The sequence below is a fragment of the Epinephelus lanceolatus genome, chromosome 11, assembly GCF_041903045.1.
Source record: "Epinephelus lanceolatus isolate andai-2023 chromosome 11, ASM4190304v1, whole genome shotgun sequence".
NCBI lineage: Eukaryota > Metazoa > Chordata > Actinopteri > Perciformes > Serranidae > Epinephelus > Epinephelus lanceolatus.
The window spans coordinates 449596-468447 of record NC_135744.1 but is presented as its reverse complement, the minus strand read 5'-3'; the positions used below and the strand labels follow the sequence as shown (position 1 = coordinate 468447).

Here is an 18852-nt window from a genome sequence, read left to right as displayed (position 1 = left end):
TATTTTTGTGTGAGACCAATTGGTGATTAGCATGTGGCATTTTGAAGGCCAGTGTTTTCCAGGTAAATAAAGTGTACTAAATGATGTAGTTTGTGCTCTGTTGTTGAACCATGATCTTCAAGTTTTCAGAATTGTGTGCATAGTTTCATTTTTGGTGTGTATGCAATGGAGAAATCTGCTGCTTCTAATTTACAACACATATATCACATCAACTTGCATTTTCGGTGAAAATGTACTTGTGAATCTCCACCTATTTGTGTGGATTCACTGAGATTGTTTTACCGTGGTGTTTCACACAAAATATGTAAGTGCAGGATGCATGGATTCAGAAAGTGTTATATATGTGACTAATGTCTCATAAAACAATATGCAGAGGGATTTTGTATCTGTAAATCAGTAACCAAGCCTCTAATTTGCATTTCGTAAATCATCATTTGTAAACAAACACAAACATTTGTACAAATATACATATTTTCACTCAAATCTGGATGTAAATCTCAGTGGATTTGTATGGATCCTTTTGAGACTGTTTGTGTCACACAAAATCCACAAGCATCCACAAATGCTGTCCTGTAGATGATGGTAAGCAACATTAATGGATGCCAGTTGCTGAACTAAACAGAAGAAAACAACCTGTCAGAAGCACTAGTTGCTAACTGGTTTCTACCATACAGGAGTATGTCCTGTTTTCAATAACATACCTTTTATCATGGAGATGTTTTTTTGTTCAAACTTTATTGATAATGAAAAGTCAATCATGGCCATAACTTAGCAAACATGACAAGTAGACAGCATCTGAGCTCAGCCTTCAGAGCTTACAGGGCATTTGCTGCAAGCTCCTGAGTCATGGCCCACTGCTTTTTGCGCCAACCCAGACTGTATGAAGCGAGATTAGTGACTTAGAGAGGTATGAAACTGGCTAAAAAGTGCCTTTCACTTACCATCACCTTTGGAAAAAGGGTCTTTTTATAGTCAAAAGTCAATCTTTGTGTGAAACACAAATATCAAATATCAGCTGATGTAAAACATTGTAAATGCATCTTATTAAACTAACTGAGCCATAAGGTTAACAAAGACATGCAGTTACAGTACTTTACTGTAAGCCAAGCCTATGTATTGGTATCTTGTTTTAACTAAACAACTGGATATGTTTTTAGTGTTGTCTGGTCAATTTGACCACACTGGCTCTAAAAGATGCCTTCTATAAAATCACAGGTACAACAACTACATTATGAATTGTTATATGTTTGCTTAGGCCTGATTTGCTGAAGTCTGTTTTACACTGCTGGTACTGCTATTACAGCTAACAGAACACCAATTTTAAAAGCTCAGTAGTCTATTGGTATTCACAGATAATATTCAATCAATAAAAATTTTTCATTTTTGATTTTCCTAAACACTAAAGTTATTTCCACGTATCCTTCATTACGGGACTGGGTCAGTATAGCCTATGTAAATGTGATAACATTTAAAATCAGCTGCATCAAGTTTAAAGAATGTTAAGCTGTCACGTCAGAAATAAACGGAATGGTATAATAAACATACTATCTTGAGAATTTATACAATTATTCATTTTCTGCCATGTAGCATTCCTCTCTCTATATAATTGCAGCAATAGTGTTGCTTTTTTGCTACACATGTCGTTTGACTTCAATTTATAGGAAAAAGCGTGGAGCTTCAAGAGGAGAGCCTCCTTAAAGGAAAGAGACTACTTTGTGTCTATGGGTAATTACACATCTGAGCGTACAAAAATGACATGCAGGGTTCCTCAGGGCTCCATTCTGGGACCTCTTCTGTTTAACATCTACATGCCTCCACTGGCGCAGATTATGGAAAAAAAAATATGCTAACCTAATTATACCTGTGTATATATACACAAGAGCATGCCAAACCTGTAGGTGGCAGTGTAACGAAAAACTCAAGCCTTCCATGCATCCATTGTCACCATAGCAACATAGGTCGCACTTTTGACACAGGCGCAAGTTCTGGCACATGCTGTGACGTCGGCTGCCTATAACTCCGTTTATCTCCATTTATCTCAGTTTACATGCAAACGCGCAACCGTAGTTTTCCAAAATCTCCACTCTGGCCGGAGTTTTTAGAAAGACTCGTTTTCAGAGGAGAAATCTCCGTTTGCGTGTAAACGAAGGGCACAAACGACGGAAGATGTCTCCGTTTATCAAAATCACTGTGTACGTGTAAATGGCCTCTTAGTCATGGACTGCATTTTAACAGCCCTGTCAAGACAGTAATAATGTGAGCCTACTATCAACTCAACACATCAAGGATGAAAGGACTGATGTCTTAGGCCCCCGTTTATACGACAACAATTTCAACTGAAAACGGTAAACTTTAGTTACGTTTGGGCCGACCGTTTACACGACAGCAGCGATTTGGGTGCCTGAAAACGCAACGTTTTGAAAACGGGTTCCAGAGTGCAACTTTTTGGAAACGGCAGCGTCTCCGTTGTCATGTAAACTTGCAATATGCAGTACCTCTGAGACTTTTCGCACACGCGCATTACGGTTCCAGTTACTAAGCATGCCGACCGTCACAACAACAATGCCGAGCTCTGTTTGTGCTGCTCACCCTGTTGATTTGAAGTGAAGTGTAGATCTGTTACTGTAGCAACTCCACCTCATCGTCCATCCAGACAAAGTTATCTGTGCATGCTTTTGCCATTGTGTCTTCTTTGTTTTGGTTTGTAATCACTGCGTTGTAGAGGAAGGCGCTTCAGCGCAGGCGCATGGCGTCATAGCGTGGTGTTGCTTTGCAAATTTACACTGCCACCCATTGGCCTGGTGTGCATACTACAGCGTTTCCAGTAGATTTTGCGGCTCCGTGTGAATGGGGATCATTTCAATAACGTCGTCATATAAACATAGTTTTTTAAAACGCAAAGGATAGACTTTTCCGTTTTTAGAGAAACCGTTGTCGTCTAAACAGCACCTTAGCAGGATCTGGAAAAACTTGTCCATGCACTTTCAGTAGATTTGACAACTGCAACCACCTCTTTACAGGTCTCTTTTGTATGTTGATCAGACAGCTGCAGCTGATTCAGAATGCCACTGCTCAAGTCCTCACAAAAATCAAGAAAGTATTTCACATCACTCCAGTTCTGAGGTTCAAAATACCACCATTGGTTTAAAAAACACTGAATGGTTTAGGGCCCGCATACATTTCTGATCCTCTGCTACACTATAAACCATCCAGACCTCTCAGGTCTTCTGGCACATGTCTGCTTTGTGTCCCCAGAGTCAAGACTAAACATGGGGAAGCAGTGTTTAGTTTCATACACCACATATCTGGAACAAACTTCCAGAAAACTGCAGGTCTACTGCCACTCTCAATTCATTGGAATCAAGGCAGAGGACTTCTCTGTTTGCTGCTGCTTTTAATTAAATCAAATATTTCTTTATTTGTTACAGTGCACTGTGACTTTTATCCTTGTATTTCATACCTATCTTAGTATATGTTATACTCTCTATGCCGTTAATGGTGTTATTATTATATTTAAATGTCCTTTTATAATGCAGTAATGTTAATCCAAAAACATCACATAGAATAGGAAAACAATGTCAGGAAACACTTTTCTGTGCAGTGAGTACTTTTACTCATACTTTAAATGCGACTGGTTAATAACTTAAGTAACTTGTTGCAACCCCTTCTGTTTGGTCATCTTAAAATGATCTTTTATATCAGCATTTCCATCATGCACACCTGAAAATGCACTCATGCAAGGAAAGGATCCTCCACCTGAATTTATCTTTGGTATGACAGCTTACTATTAGCATACTGACAGGTTCTGTCAGAAAGAGTTTCAGGTGTTATAGCAACTTTGACACGGACACATTGAAAGAAAACAATACAGACAAATCTGTGTTAAATTCAGACGCGTGGCACGCATGGTTCTACGAATGCCCTGAAAACAATTATAACCTTATTAGTTTTATTTTAACTGTGCTAAATAACTGGGACAATTTGGTATGGGATGTGGACATTTAGTGTTTAACAGATGTTTGTCAGGGCTCTGCACACCCAGCTTGAAAATGGGACAATTCCAGCCAAGTAGGACGTCTTGTCACTGTACCTTTGAGGTGACTTTTCCTGTACAGTAACGTACAGTGGAAGTACTTATATAATCAAAGATATGAACATTTGAGCACAAATTCATTGCGCTTCTCAGCAAACCAAGAACAGTTTTATAAAATTAGGACCTATGTCACATATTTACCAAGACTTACTTAATATATGATGTGTATTATGATGTTGTTTTAATTTGGTATTAAAAAAAGTGAGAAGGAATTACAGTTCGAGGGCCTTACTTAAGTAAAGTTATGGCTTGTTTTTTAATTTGCAACATATTCCCTCAGCTGAGAATATGTTTCGCACATACATTGACTTCTGACTATAAAAATACCATATTTCCTGAAAAGATAATTAGTGAAAGGTGCTTTTTAGCCAATTTCAAGCAAGAACTCTGAACATAAACTGGTCAAGACCAGGTTAGGTCTGCAGCATAAGATGCATTTACATAAGGTTATTTAAGTGTGGGAGTGGCCTATTTGAATCCCCTTTTGTTTGAGACCATGCTGCAAGGTGAGTGTATTTGCTGATCCTGTAAGTTTATTTATCTCCTTTAACTTTAGCTTATATTGTACTTATGCTATGTAGCATGTGAAATAGAGTATGGTGAATGTGCTAGGAAAGGTAGTATCAGCACTGCTTCTACCTGGAGCTCGCATGTACGGAGCCTGGGTTTGGTTGAAGGTGGCAGTGCTGTTTGGGCTGAGAAAGCCATGTGTAAGTAAGGTAAAGGAGGTTATTGGGTTGGTGTGGGGAGCAGTGAGCTCTGGCATTAGGGGAGTGTCTCTGGGACGCCAGAGATCACTGTCTAGCCTCCTGGAGGTGTCGTGGGACCAACTAGACGAAACACTGGTGAAAGAAGGTTCCCACCCGATGACCCCAAAGACATGTTAGTTATCACTGCTCACTGATCTGTATAGTTAAGCCTTGCCATAATAGCTTATCATAGGGCTTAGGAGGTTATTCACTGAGTGCTGATCCTTTTCTAGAGCACAAACTTCTTGTATTTATTTGAATTGAATACCATGGTAATCTAGCCAAGTTAAAAGACAGCCACTTTTGTAACGTGGACAACCCTTGCTTTAGGGTCAACATACTTCGCTGAGCAACTGATCTCGCTTTGTAATACAACCCGGGTTTGTGCAAAAAGCAGTTGGCTTCAACTCGGCATCTTGCAGCAGATGCCCTGCCAGCTCCAAAGGCTGAGCTCAGGTGGTATCTACTCATCATCTTTCCTAAGTTATGGCTATGAGTGAATTTTAGCACAGATTAAGTGTAGATAAAAAAAAAACATCTTCATGATAAAAGGCACATTATCGAAAAAAGTAATGAGAGGACTTACTCCTTGTTGGCAGCAGCTAGTTAGCAACTCCTGCTTCTGACAGACAACAGCTGTTTTCTTCTGTTTAGTTTACAATAACTGGCATCCATTAATGTTGCTTTCCACCATATACAGGAGAGCACTTTGTCTTCCCTGTTTGTGTATTTTGTGCGATACACAAACAGTCTCAAAAGGATCCATACAAATCCATTGAGATTCACATCCAGATCTGAGTAAAAATATGACAATATATTTGTACAAATGTTTGTGTTCATTCATAAATGATGATTTAACAGATGTATATTAGAGGTTTGTTTACTTATTTACAGATTGAAAATCCCTCTGCATTTATTTGTGCACTGTGTTTTACGAGATGAGTCACAATTATGGCACTTGATTGTGCTCCCTGCATTTGTGGATTTTGTGTGAAACACCACGGTAAAACAATCTCAAACGAATTCACACAAGTAGGTGGAGATTCACAAATACATTTTCACGAGAAATGTTAAGTTAATTATCAAATAAAGATATGTTGTAATTTAGAAGCAAAACAGATGCAGATTTACAGATACATATCACTGCATTTTTTTGTGTATTGTGTTTTACATGTAATGTGTAACATTTGTTTGTAAATACTTATGAGACTGTTTTAACGCCATACAGTTAGTCGATCAAGAACAAGAAACATTGACTTTCTAGCTTCTAAATGTGTAAGTCCATGGTATAGGCAGTCTGAAAAGTGTTCACCTTGATGAAGACTGTGAAACCCACTAATTATTAATAATACACGTATTAATAAAGTGGCCTCAGATGCTTTCAGACTGCCAACCTATACCACTGACTTTACATTACGTAAGTAAGCCTGTCAGTCATTGTCACTGCTTCTGAGTTTGCTCTCTGCTTTGCAATAAAGAACTCCTTACAATACAATAGAGAGAGGCAAGAAAATCTAAAGAGCTCTGATGTCCGATGAATTAATCTCCATATTTCTGATAATGGTCTTTAACTAGTTTCAATGCTATTTCAGCTTTATTGAATTATGTGTTTCTAGCAGAAGGTGATCAATCAGTCATTGTGTTCAAGTCTATAAAATCACTGTCCATCACGAAAGGCATGTAGATGTTTCCCAGCTGAGAGATGTGAGTATTGACTCCTGACAACATAGTAATGTCTGAATGATTCAGATGCTACTGTGGTGTTTTAAGTGATAAAAACAATATACATATGTCTGTGATTTATTGAAAATCTACATACATATGAAATACACTGCAGAGAGGTTAAAATTAGGTGGCTTTTGGGATTTGTATGTATGTGCATACTGTAGATGGACAGGAATGTGTGTGTGCGTATGTGTGTGTGTGTGTGTGTGTCTGTGTGTCTGTGTATCTGTGTGTTATTAAAGAGAAGGAAAACATAGCTCTGAACATTACTGTGCATTTGTTTGTAGCTAGTTATCTGAAACTGCACTTGCTTGCCCTGCTGTGAAATCATGGTCCACTCTGTTGTTGCTTCTCATACTCACTGAGCCTGACAGTAGAAGGCTCATGTAGTGTAGCTCGATACCACTCTGCTATATGAAATATAGTGAGTCATCCACACATTCAGTCCATGTGTAATGTAAAAATATCAATCAATCCATCAGTGGAATCATAAACATATTTTAAAGGTGACATTGAAAAGTCTCTGCAGTGACATGTTTTCACAGACCTGGCTTAGACAGTGATGTCTGGGAAAGCACCAACTTACCATCGGAGCTCCTCGTCGACCAATGATGTCTGGTCGAGGTCCGAGGCCGTGGCGATCCATAATGCAGGGGCAGGTGAATGTTAATGGTGCCAAATAGAGAGCCAGGAGTATGATGATGTAAATCAGCAAAACCAACACCTGGGAATCTAAAAGGGAAGAGTAAGGGGGTTTTATGGTCACTTTATTAATATGCTGTTCCTCTAGGGAAGGGGCCTTCCTCAAAAATATAAATTATTTTATTTGATATTATCTGCTTATGGTGCTGTAAAGTATAGCTTTATTCATGATACAGTTCATAAAAATGATCTTCTCCAATCCTCATCACTCTGTATAAACCAAAGAAGTCAAACCCCATTATCTGCCCGGTGGCTGATGACAAGGATCTTTACTTGAAATGCATTTCACCACTTACTAGATCTCTCTCTGCGGACCACATATCCAGCTACCAACCAGCTGATAGCTGTGACTGTTGCCAGGGCTCCAATGTGCAGGAATGGTGCTGTAGACTGGTAACCAAAACACAAATATAGAACTGATGTTAACTGGTGGTTACTTATCAAAAAGAGTAGGCCTACAACAGAGTACAACATGTGGGTAAGGTAATTACTAAATTTTTCAGAAATAAGTAAAAGTGTAATGATCACAGCTCTTTCTTGGTGTGTTACAGGAGAAATAGAGTAAATTAGATTTTGTCTGTTCTCTCAAACAAAAAATGTGTGCACTGTACTAGGGGCTGATATGGTGGTTGATCAGTACTACTTTATTGGGAAAAAGAATGTGGGACTATTTCTTGGCTGGGAGCAGTGACTTCACTTCTTTATGCAAAGCTTAACTAACTGATTTTTGCTTCATATTCAAGGGTCCAGTGTGCAGGATTTAGGGGGATTTATTGGCGTAAATGAATATCATATGATTTGTATGTTTTCTTTAGTGTATAATTACCTAAAATAAGAATTGTTGTGTTTTTGTTATCTTAAAATAAGCCATTTATATCTATATTTGGAGTGGTCCTCTTCCGCCATGTTGAGCTACAGTAGCCCAGAACAAACTAACCAAACACTGCCTCCAGATAAGGCATTTGCATTTTCGCTTTTTCGCATCTGCCACTGTAGTTCTACTACATGCTTGGCTCACAAGAGAATTTTTAGTTGGTTGCAATCTGCAATGTCACCAGTAGATACCACTAAATCCTACACACATTCATTTAAATGATAGAAGGTATTGATAATTTTTTTTCTAAGTTTTCATTGTAAGTAATGACGAGCAAAACTGTGATATTGGAACAAACACACCTCACTGTCCCACTTTAAAGTCCGCATTCAAATTCGAATTGATCCGTCTTTACAGAGACTGGCAAAAATATAGTCTTAGATGCATGTCAGTTCTCTCTTAAAAGACAGTGTCTCATGCAGAAAAATCAATGATCTTAAATTTAAAACCCAATTCTTGACATTATGATCTCCTGTACACACTGACTGTATTGCCTGTAAACATGGCCTGTGCACATGGCCTGGGGGGGTATTCCATCAAGCAGGCTAAAGGCAAATCCAGGCTTAAATGGCCAAGTCTGGCTAATGTGAGCCAGAGTTCTGTTCCATCAAAGTGGCTAAGATTAGCCTCACATCGGTAACCATGGAAACCATGGTTCTGGCTAAACCTGATACATCGAGCTAAACTCCGGTTTCTGTTCCGTCAACCTGAGCCACAACTCTGTTCAATCAAGGTGGTTAACCTGAATCCCAGCCTAGTAACCATGGTAACTTATACTGCCAGGCAATCCTGGTCTGTAGCAGAGTATCATCCGCATAACAATGGAAATTTATACAGTGATTTCTAATGATGTTACCTAAAGGAAGCATATATAGAGTAAATAGGATTGGTCTGAGCACAGAACCTTGCGGAACTCCAAAACAAACTTTGGTACGAAAGGACGATTCATTATGAACGTCAACAAACTGAAAACGATCAGATAAATAAGATTTAAACCAGCTCAGTGCAGAACCTTTTAGGCCAATTAAGTGATCCAGTCTCTGCAGTAGAATTTGATGGTCAATTGTGTCAAACGCCACACTAAGATCTAATAAAACAAGTACAGAGACAAGTCCTTTGTCTGAAGCAATCAGAAGGTCATTCGTAATTTTAACTAGTGCTGTCTCAGTGCTATGATGCACTCTAAATCCTGACTGAAATTCCTCAAATAAATTATTATCATGGAGAAAATCACACAGCTGGTCTGCGACTACTTTCTCAAGGATCTTTGACATAAAGGGAAGATTAGATATTGGTCTATAGTTGGCTAACACCTCTGGATCCAGGGTGGGCTTTTTTAGTAGAGGTTTAATTACAGCTACCTTAAAAGACTGTGGTACATAGCCTGTTAATAAGGATATACTGATCATATCTAATATATGAGTGTTAACTAAAGGAAAGACCTCCTTAAGTAGCCTAGTTGGAATGGGGTCTAAGAGACACGTTGATGATTTAGATGAAGAAATCACTGCGGTCAATTCTTGAAGAGAAATTGGGGAGAAGCAATCTAAATATATATTGGGTTTTACAGCTGTGTTTGAGGTTAGATAGGTACTATCTGAGGACAGGAGGTCATGAATTTTGCCTCTAATAGTTAGAATTTTGTCATTAAAAAAGCTCATAAAATCATTACTGCTAAGGGCTAAAGGAATACAAGGCTCAATAGAGCTTTGACTCTCAGTCAGCCTGGCTACAGTGCTGAAAAGAAACCTGGGGTTGTTCTTATTGTCTTCTATTAATGCTGAGTAATAGTTTGCTCTGGCATTGCGGAGGCCCCTCTTATAAGTTTTGAGACTGTCTGTCCAGATTAAACGAGATTCTTCCAGTTTGGTTAATTGCCAATTCCTTTCAAATTTTAGCGATATTTGTTTTAACTTATGGGTTTGAGAGTTATACCAAGGATCGAACTTTCTTTGCTTTCTTTGAGGAGCTACAGAGTCAAGTGTTGTTCGCAGCGAGCCTACGGCACTATCGACAAAATGATCAAAGTCAGTACAGGAAACCTCTGTTACTGAGGGACTTGGTATTGAATTTAATGACGGAGTAATCTTTTCCTTAAATTTTGCGACAGCACTATCTGATAAACATCTAGTATAGTAACTGTTGCTGAGTGGCATGTAATCGAGTAAAAAGAAATTAAAAGTAATCAAATAATGATCCGATAGCGAGGGATTCTGTGGAAAGACTTTTAGGTTATCAATTTCAATTCCATACGTCAGAACTAGATCGAGGGTATGGTTAAAACAGTGAGTGGGTTCATGTACACCCTGACTGAAGCCAATGGAGTCTAATAATGAGATAAACGCGGTAGCCAGGGAGTCATTATCAACGTCGACATGAATGTTAAAATCGCCTACAATAATAACTTTATCTGATTTAAGAACTAAACTGGATAAAAACTCTGAGAATTCAGATACAAATTCAGAATACGGGCCAGGAGCACAGTACACTATAACAAATAAAAGTGGCTGTGAGGTTTTCCAGGTCGGATGTAAAAGACTAAGAACAAAACTTTCAAATGAATTATAATCTAGTTTAGGTTTAGGGCTGATTAACAGACTAGAGTTAAAAATGGCTGCAACTCCCCCTCCTCAGCCGCTGCCTCGAGGAATGTGGGTATTATTATGACTGGGAGGAGTGGACTCATTAAGACTAACATATTCATCTTGACACAGCCAGGTTTCAGTGAGACTGAGTAAATCAATATGATTATCTGATATTAATTCGTTTACTAACACTGCTTTAGATGATAGAGACCTGATATTTAACAGTCCGCATTTAATTCTCCTGTTTTGTCTTTCTGTCACAGAAGAGGTTTTAATTTTTATGAGGTTGTTATGCACAACTCCTCTTTGTTTAATTTTAGATTTAAATAATTTAGGTGGTCAGGGGACAGACACCGTTTGTATAAAACTATGAAAACTATGGCTGGGTAACTGAACTAGAAGCTCGGAGAGGCGTATAGGACTGCGTCTCTGAGTCCTGGTCTCAACTCTGGGTTGTCAGGGATTTAAATTACTAATAAAATTTGCAAGGTTCCTAGAAATGAGAGCAGCTCCATCCAAAGTGGGATGAATGCCGTCTCTCCTAATAAGACCAGGTTTTCCCCAGAAAGTTTGCCAATTATTAACGAAACCCACATCGTTTGCTGGACACCACCTGGACAGCCAGCAATTAAATGATGACATGCAGCTAAACATGTCATCACTGGTCAGATTTGGGAGGGGTCCAGAGAAAACTACGGAGTCCGACATCGTTTTTGCATATTCACACACCAAGGCAATATTAATTTTAGTGACCTCCGATTGGCGTAACCGGGTGTCATTGCCACCGACGTGAATAACAATCTTACTGAATCTACGTTTAGCTTTAGCCAGCAGTTTTAAATTTGATTCAATGTCGCCCGCTCTGGCCCCAGGGATACATTTGACTATGGCCGCTGGTGTTGCTAACTTCACGTTTCTCAGAATAGAGCTGCCAATAACCAGAGTTTTATCCTCAGCGGGTGTGTCGCTGAGTGGGGAAAAGCGGTTGGAAACGTGAACAGGCTGGTGGTGAGCCGTGGGCTTCGGCTTGGAGCTGTGCTTCTGGCGAACCGTAACCCAACCTCCCGGCTGAACGGGAGTTACCAGAGGACAGTAAGCAGAGGCTAAGGCTATGCTATGTGGCTCTGCACCGGCTACAGGGGGCTGGCTAACTACCACAGCTGCTGAATGGTTTTCCATGGTGTGGAGCTGCGCTTCTAATTCACTAAGCCTCGCCTCCAACACAGCAAATAAGCTACACTTATTACAATTACCACTTTCGCTAAAGGAGGCAGAGGCATAACTGAACATTTGGCACACCGAGCAAGAAAGAGCAAAGGGAGAAGCCATCGCTAACTGTAAAGCTAATGTAGCTACCAAGGCTAGTAACGTGCAAACAACAGCTAAGAGATTAGCGAGAAAGTCGTAGAAAGGAGGAGAGCTATAAGTGCTTAAACAGAACCAGTGTGGGTTAAGACTTGAAGTAGACGTTAAAGCAACGTTAAAGCAACTGAAGTGAGAAAGCAGGCTAGTAGAAGTCACCAGAGCAGTACAGAGACGCTGTCACAGACACACCCGAAATGACACAACTCGCTTACCGCAATACGTCAGCACGTTCTTTCGTTCTAACATATGGTTATCTTTTATATTCATGAATTAACCCTGACACAAAGCAACCAAATTAAAACACCATTGTGGTCTGTCTGTTCCTCATTCATAAATTTAAGGGGATTTTCCTTATTTTGATATAATCAGGGAGAGAGCTTACAATTGACTCCCAAATGATGAGAAATAAATAACTGATTCACTCTCACCTGCATTCACTTAATAGATTTCCTCAAATCCACTGAATTGATGGATTTGCTAAATGTAATTTTCTACAATCAATAGATAAATGTCAGGTGATTATTTCCTATAAACTGATCATTTCAGAAATGTCATGATCTACAATGAATTATGTGATAAATGCGATGATTCACATAAAATAGTTTGATTAAATGCATCATCTTAAATTTACATAGGAATCAGTAGATAAATGTGAAAAATAGTCTTTCACTAATTAATTTACACATTTGGTGAATTTCATTAGGCATACTTGAATTGTTAGATTTAATAGGTGTTCTTATCTACATATATTTTGTCCTTTTGATGCGGGATTTATATAACATGTATAACATATTATGCTGAAATGCTGAATTTTCTTTGTCACTTACCCCTTTAGCCTGTCGGCAATATTCTGCCACGCCACCTCCCTTGCTTTATTAATCGCTGCAGTATTGCCTTTTTTCGTAATTATGTCCTTATATTCCTTATACACTTCCATAAGGAGCGTTTGCTCGGCCACAGAAAAAGCCTCTGCTCGCGCCTTTCCTTTGCTTTTTGACATTTTGCAACCTTTTCGGCACTCGACTAGTGAGGGCTTTTTATTTTCTCTGGGTGCGTGCATGAGTTGAGACTTAACGGGTGAAGATTGAATTAGCGTCAATTGGAGCCAGCTGATTTCACTTGATGGAACGAGTTGGCGCTACATTTGGGAGTTGGCGTTTAGTCAAACTTCAAGATTATACCTTAGTCTGGATATTCTTAGTTAGGAATACCCCCCTGTGCACATCACCTGTAAACATCACTTGTAAACATGGCCTGTAAATGTTGCCTGTAAATATTGTTTGTAAACATCACCTGTAAACATTGCCTGTAAACTATGACTGTAAACATCACCTGTAAATTTCACCTCTAAACTTTGCCTGTAAACTTCGTCTGTAAACATCACTTGCAAACACCTGCAAACATTTTCTGTAAACATCCTCTTCAAACACTGTCTGTAAACATTGTAAACATTGCCTGTAACTATCGCCTGTAATCGTGGTCTGTAAACATAGCCTGCAAACATCACCTGTAAACATTGCCTGTAAACTTGGCCTGTAAACATCACTTGTAAACATTATTTGTAAACATTGCCTGTAAACATTGTTTGTAAACATTGCCAGTAAACTTTGCCTATAAACTTTGTATGTAAACATTGCCTGTACGCATCACCTGTAAACATCGCTTGTAAATGTTACTTGTAAACGCTGCTTGTAGATGTGGCCTGTAAACATCCTCTGAAAACATCCTTTGTAAAAATTGTCTGTAAACATTTCCAGTAAACTTGGCCTATAAACTTTTTATGTAAATTGCCTGTACGCAGCACCTGTAAACATCGCTTGTAACCATCGCTTGTAAATGTTGGTTGTAAACGTTGCTTATAAACACTGCCTGTACAAATCACCTGTAAACATCCCTTGCAAACATCACCTGCAAACATTTTCTGTAAACATCCTCTTCAAACACTGTCTGTAAACATTGCCTGTCACCACTGCCTGTAATCGTGGTCTGTAAACATAGCCTGTGAATATGGCCTGTAAACATGGCTTGTGTACATTGCCTGTAAACATTGTCTGCAAACATCGCCTGTAAACATCACTTGTAAACATTATTTGTAAACACTGCCTGTAAACATCACCTGTAAACATTGTCTGTAAACATTGCCTATAAACTTTGTATGTAAACATTGCCTGTACGCATTGCTTGTAACTGATGAAGCAGAATTCAAGGCCTGGAGCTGGGTCAGAAGGCTCACGACCTCGTTCCCTACTTCCCGAACAAACTTTCTTTGTTTTCTATTAAATGTCTAAAACTCAAATACTCAGAGGTCAAAAAAATCACTGGAGACGTGTAGAATCAGGTGCAACAGAGTTTTAGAGTGTGCTCGCAGGCAACAAACACATCAATTCAATGAGTCAAGCTCCGGAGCAGGACTGAAGTTTTCCCTTCTGTGCATCCCTTTTTAAAGCTGGTGAAGATTCTGTTGAGTCTCTACCTTTTTTCTTTAATCCTACCCACTTGAGCAGAACATAACGGTGTCACGGCTCTCCGTTCTTCCCTTGAAGCCAGCCTACCCACTTGAGCTTGTACATAATGGTATCCCAGCTTTCCCTTTTTCCCTTGGAGCCAGTTTTACCCTGTAATGCATTCCTGGGCAGTCTAGGCCCACCTCCTATTACCAGGGTCATTTCAGGCCAAGCTGGAATTCCCCTAACTTTCCACTAATATGTGTGAGCTCATCCTCCTGCTATTTTTTAAAAAAAATGATGCACAGTGAATCCTAGGTACTTTTCCACCACAATGCTTAAGTGCTCAATGAGTGTATGTGTGTGTCATAGAAATACATGAAATAATAAACCACTGTGTGACTGTAAGTGCACAGAGTACCTTGCTTTAACAGGTATCTTTAAAGGTCAACTTAAAGGTACAGCATAAACACTACAGTACATCGCTTGTAAACGTTGCTTGTAAATGTCCCTTGTAAACATTGTAAACATCGCCTGTAAATGTTGCTTGTAAATGTCGCTTGGAAACATTCTTGGTAAACATTGCCTGTAAAAATCATTTGTAAACATCGCCTGTAAACTTTGCCTATAAACTTCTCCTATAAACTTTGCCTTTAAATTTTGCCTGTAAATATTTTCAGTAAACTTCGCCTATAAACTTTGCCTTTAAACGTCACCTGTGGGGCGCCCAGCGGCTCAGTGGGTAGAGCAGATGCCCACTGATTCCGCTGCATGTCATCCCCTCTCTCTCTCTCTGCTCCTCTTTCACCCTTAATATCCTGTCCTACCATGTATAAACAAAAAGCCAGAAAAAAAAAACATCATGTGGCGGTGGCAATGCTACAAGTTATGTCAACACACTTCATGGACCAAACTAGTTCAGCTCAGTGAGCACGGGAGGGGATTGTTTAGCAACATCATGTTATGTGATGCTTTGCTTGGGTTGTGTTCTTTGTGTTCATGTTTGATTTTTGCATTAAAGCAACACTTACCTTTCTGGAAATTTTACACTTTTCTTTTCTTAGGTTAAAATGCTATTAATAAGTTGATGGCACACTAAAATGTAAGTGAATTCCACCAGAAATAAAAACTCATAATTATACCATTCTCATATGGTTCTAAGAAAACTCTGACCAATCACTGCATTCAGACCGAATACAATGATTGGAGTTTTCTCCTGTCCTGTCTGTCTTCCTCACCTGGAGGCCTCCAACTGACATAACCGCTCGCGTAACATTTCTAACAGACATTAGAAACCGCTGCAGAGATCTAACGCTACAACCGAGAGAGCTCAGGATGTGTAGCAAGCTTGGCCTGCTACATCGAGCTAGCCCTGAGATGACCGTGGTTTCTCCTGGAGCTGTCCTGACGGGGAGACGCTGTCAGCGCTGTGACAGGACGTGGAAACGAGGGAAGCGTGGAGGGATTAGCTCTAGGCTAAGAGCTAACCCCATCAAACCAGCTGTTCCCAGCATTCTTCTGGCAAACGTCCACTCGCTGGACACGAAAATGGACGAAAATGGATTACATTCGACTGTGGAGATCCACTCACCGAGGAGTGAGGGACTGCTGCGTCCTTGTGTTTACTGAGACATGGATGAATGGTAACATATCAGACTCGCTAACGGGGCTAACACTACATAGAGCAGACAGGGAAGCTGCATCATCTAGTAAGCTCCGTGGTGGCGGTCTGGCAATATACACAAACAATTCATGGTGCTGTGATGTGAAGAGGATCTCCCAGTTCTGCTCTCAGGATGTGGAGTTTTTGACTGTGAAATGTCGACCCTTTTCATCTTACTATTGCATTGTATTGTTCTTTCTTATATGTTGCACAATTTGTTTTTAAATGTTTTGTTTCTTTTTGCTTGGGGTATGTGAAATGTCATTTCGTTTTTGTGCTGCGCATAAAAATGACAAAGTTCAGTTCATTTCATAACATTATATATGACAACACAGCATCCAGTTGCTAATGGCTAACATTAGCCTACTGTAGCGTAGCCTCTGAAACATTAACGTTATCTTCCTTGTGTGTTTCCACTTACTAGTAATGTTAACGCTACTATCTAATGTTAGCACTGTAACCTTATTCTAAAACTCATCAGTCATCACTGACTCCAGTTGAGTTTTAAAACTCTGGGGTTGTGTTTGACTGTCTTGGTTGTAACATTACACTCGCTCTCCTCCTCCGTGTACCTAACGTTATGGAAGAGAGAACATACCTTTTATTCTCATTGCCACAAGTCACATTCAGGGATTGACTTTTTCCTGATCTTCAACACCTTAATAGATTCAGTGGTAGAGTATGAGATAGGAGCAATGACACTGTGTGCCATAGTTGAGTTACATGTCGAACTGAACAGTGATGTGTGATGTGATCTGAAGAGTCAGGTGGAGGCTCAATACTATGCTGCTGCAAAATGAGAAATTTAGCAACACACTATTAGAGGATCTTAAATCCTTTTTTGAAATCAATACTGGCTCCACCACACAAATGTCCTCTGTGTTGTTACGACTGTTGTCGTAATTTCTTTTGTTTGTGTGTGTTATCCTGCACGTGTTCTCTGTGCGTGTTCTCTGTGTGTATTTTCTGTATGCAAATAGGTGTGTGCCACAGCCCGGCGGTGATTGGTGGATTGGATCTGTGCTCGTTCCTGATTGGCTGCCGCCAAGGGCGTTCGGGTTTTTAAAGAACCAAGATGGCAGTTGCTTCGAGCTAGCAGGCAGACCTCACCTTCCTCCTCTCCCAACCGGCCACACATACAGTACAGGCCAAAAGTTTGGACACACCTTCTCATTCAATGCATTTTCTTTATTTTCATGACTATTTACATTGTAGATTCTCACTGAAGGCATCAAAACTATGAATGAACACGTGGAGTTATGTACTTAACAAAAAAAGGTGAAATAACTGAAAACATGTTTTATATTCTAGTTTCTTCAAAATAGCCACCCTTTGCTCTGATTACTGCTTTGCACACTCTTGGCATTCTCTCCATGAGCTTCAAGAGGTAGTCACCTGAAATGGTTTCCACTTCACAGGTGTGCCTTATCAGGGTTAATTAGTGGAATTTCTTGCTTTATCAATGGGGTTGGGACCATCAGTTGTGTTGTGCAGAAGTCAGGTTAATACACAGCCGACAGCCCTATTGGACAACTGTTAAAATTCATATTATGGCAAGAACCAATCAGCTAACTAAAGAAAAATGAGTGGCCATCATTACTTTAAGAAATGAAGGTCAGTCAGTCCGGAAAATTGCAAAAACTTGTGGAGTCGCAAAAACCATCAAGCGCTACAACGAAACTGGCACACATGAGGACCGACCCAGGAAAGGAAGACCAAGAGTCACCTCTGCTTCTGAGGATAAGTTCATCCGAGTCACCAGCCTCAGAAATTGCAAGTTAACAGCGGCTCAGATCAGAGACCAGATGAATGCCACACAGAGTTCTAGCAGCAGACCCATCTCTAGAACAACTGTTAAGAGGAGACTGCGCCAATCAGGCCTTCATGGTCAAATAGCTGCTAGGAAACCACTGCTAAGGAGAGGCAACAAGCAGAAGAGATTTGTTTGGGCCAAGAAACACAAGGAATGGACATTAGACCAGTGGAAATCTGTGCTTTGGTCTGATGAGTCCAAATTTGAGATCTTTGGTTCCAACCGCCGTGTCTTTGTGAGATGCAGAAAAGGTGAACGGATGGATTCCACATGCCTGGTTCCCACTGTGAAGCATGGAGGAGGAGGTGTGATGGTGTGGGGGTGTTTTGCTGGTGACACTGTTGGGGATTTATTCAAAATTGAAGGCACACTGAACCAGCATGGCTACCACAGCATCCTGCAGCGACATGCCATCCCATCCGGTTTGCGTTTAGTTGGACGATCATTTATTTTTCAACAGGACAATGACCCCAAACACACCTCCAGGCTGTGTAAGGGCTATTTGACCAAGAAGGAGAGTGATGGAGTGCTGCGGCAGATGACCTGGCCTCCACAGTCACCGGACCTGAACCCAATCGAGATGGTTTGGGGTGAGCTGGATCGCAGAGTGAAGGCAAAGGGGCCAACAAGTGCTAAACACCTCTGGGAACTCCTTCAAGACTGTTGGAAAACCATTTCAGGTGACTACCTCTTGAAGCTCATCGAGAGAATGCCAAGAGTGTGCAAAGCAGTAATCAGAGCAAAGGGTGACTATTTTGAAGAAACTAGAATATAAAACATGTTTTCAGTTATTTCACCTTTTTTTGTTAAGTACATAACTCCACGTGTTCATTCATAGT

At 40.0% G+C, this 18852-nt stretch overlaps 1 protein-coding gene across 5 annotated transcripts in view; it reads right to left on the bottom strand.

The window, feature by feature from the left end:
- The window catches only part of gdpd5a (glycerophosphodiester phosphodiesterase domain containing 5a), a 160301-nt gene that overhangs the window by 62178 nt on the left and 79271 nt on the right, over window positions 1–18852 (bottom strand). For 4 of the 5 annotated variants that reach the window (XM_033640081.2, XM_033640096.2, XM_033640088.2 and 1 more), the window contains 2 exons: window positions 7566–7659; window positions 7154–7299 (listed from right to left, as the gene is read on the bottom strand). The exons of the other annotated variant lie outside the window; for it this stretch is intronic. In XM_033640081.2, coding sequence (XP_033495972.1) covers window positions 7154–7299; window positions 7566–7659 — 240 coding nt within the window. The remainder of the gene's footprint in view (window positions 1–7153; window positions 7300–7565; window positions 7660–18852) is intronic. 5 annotated transcript variants of the gene reach the window in all.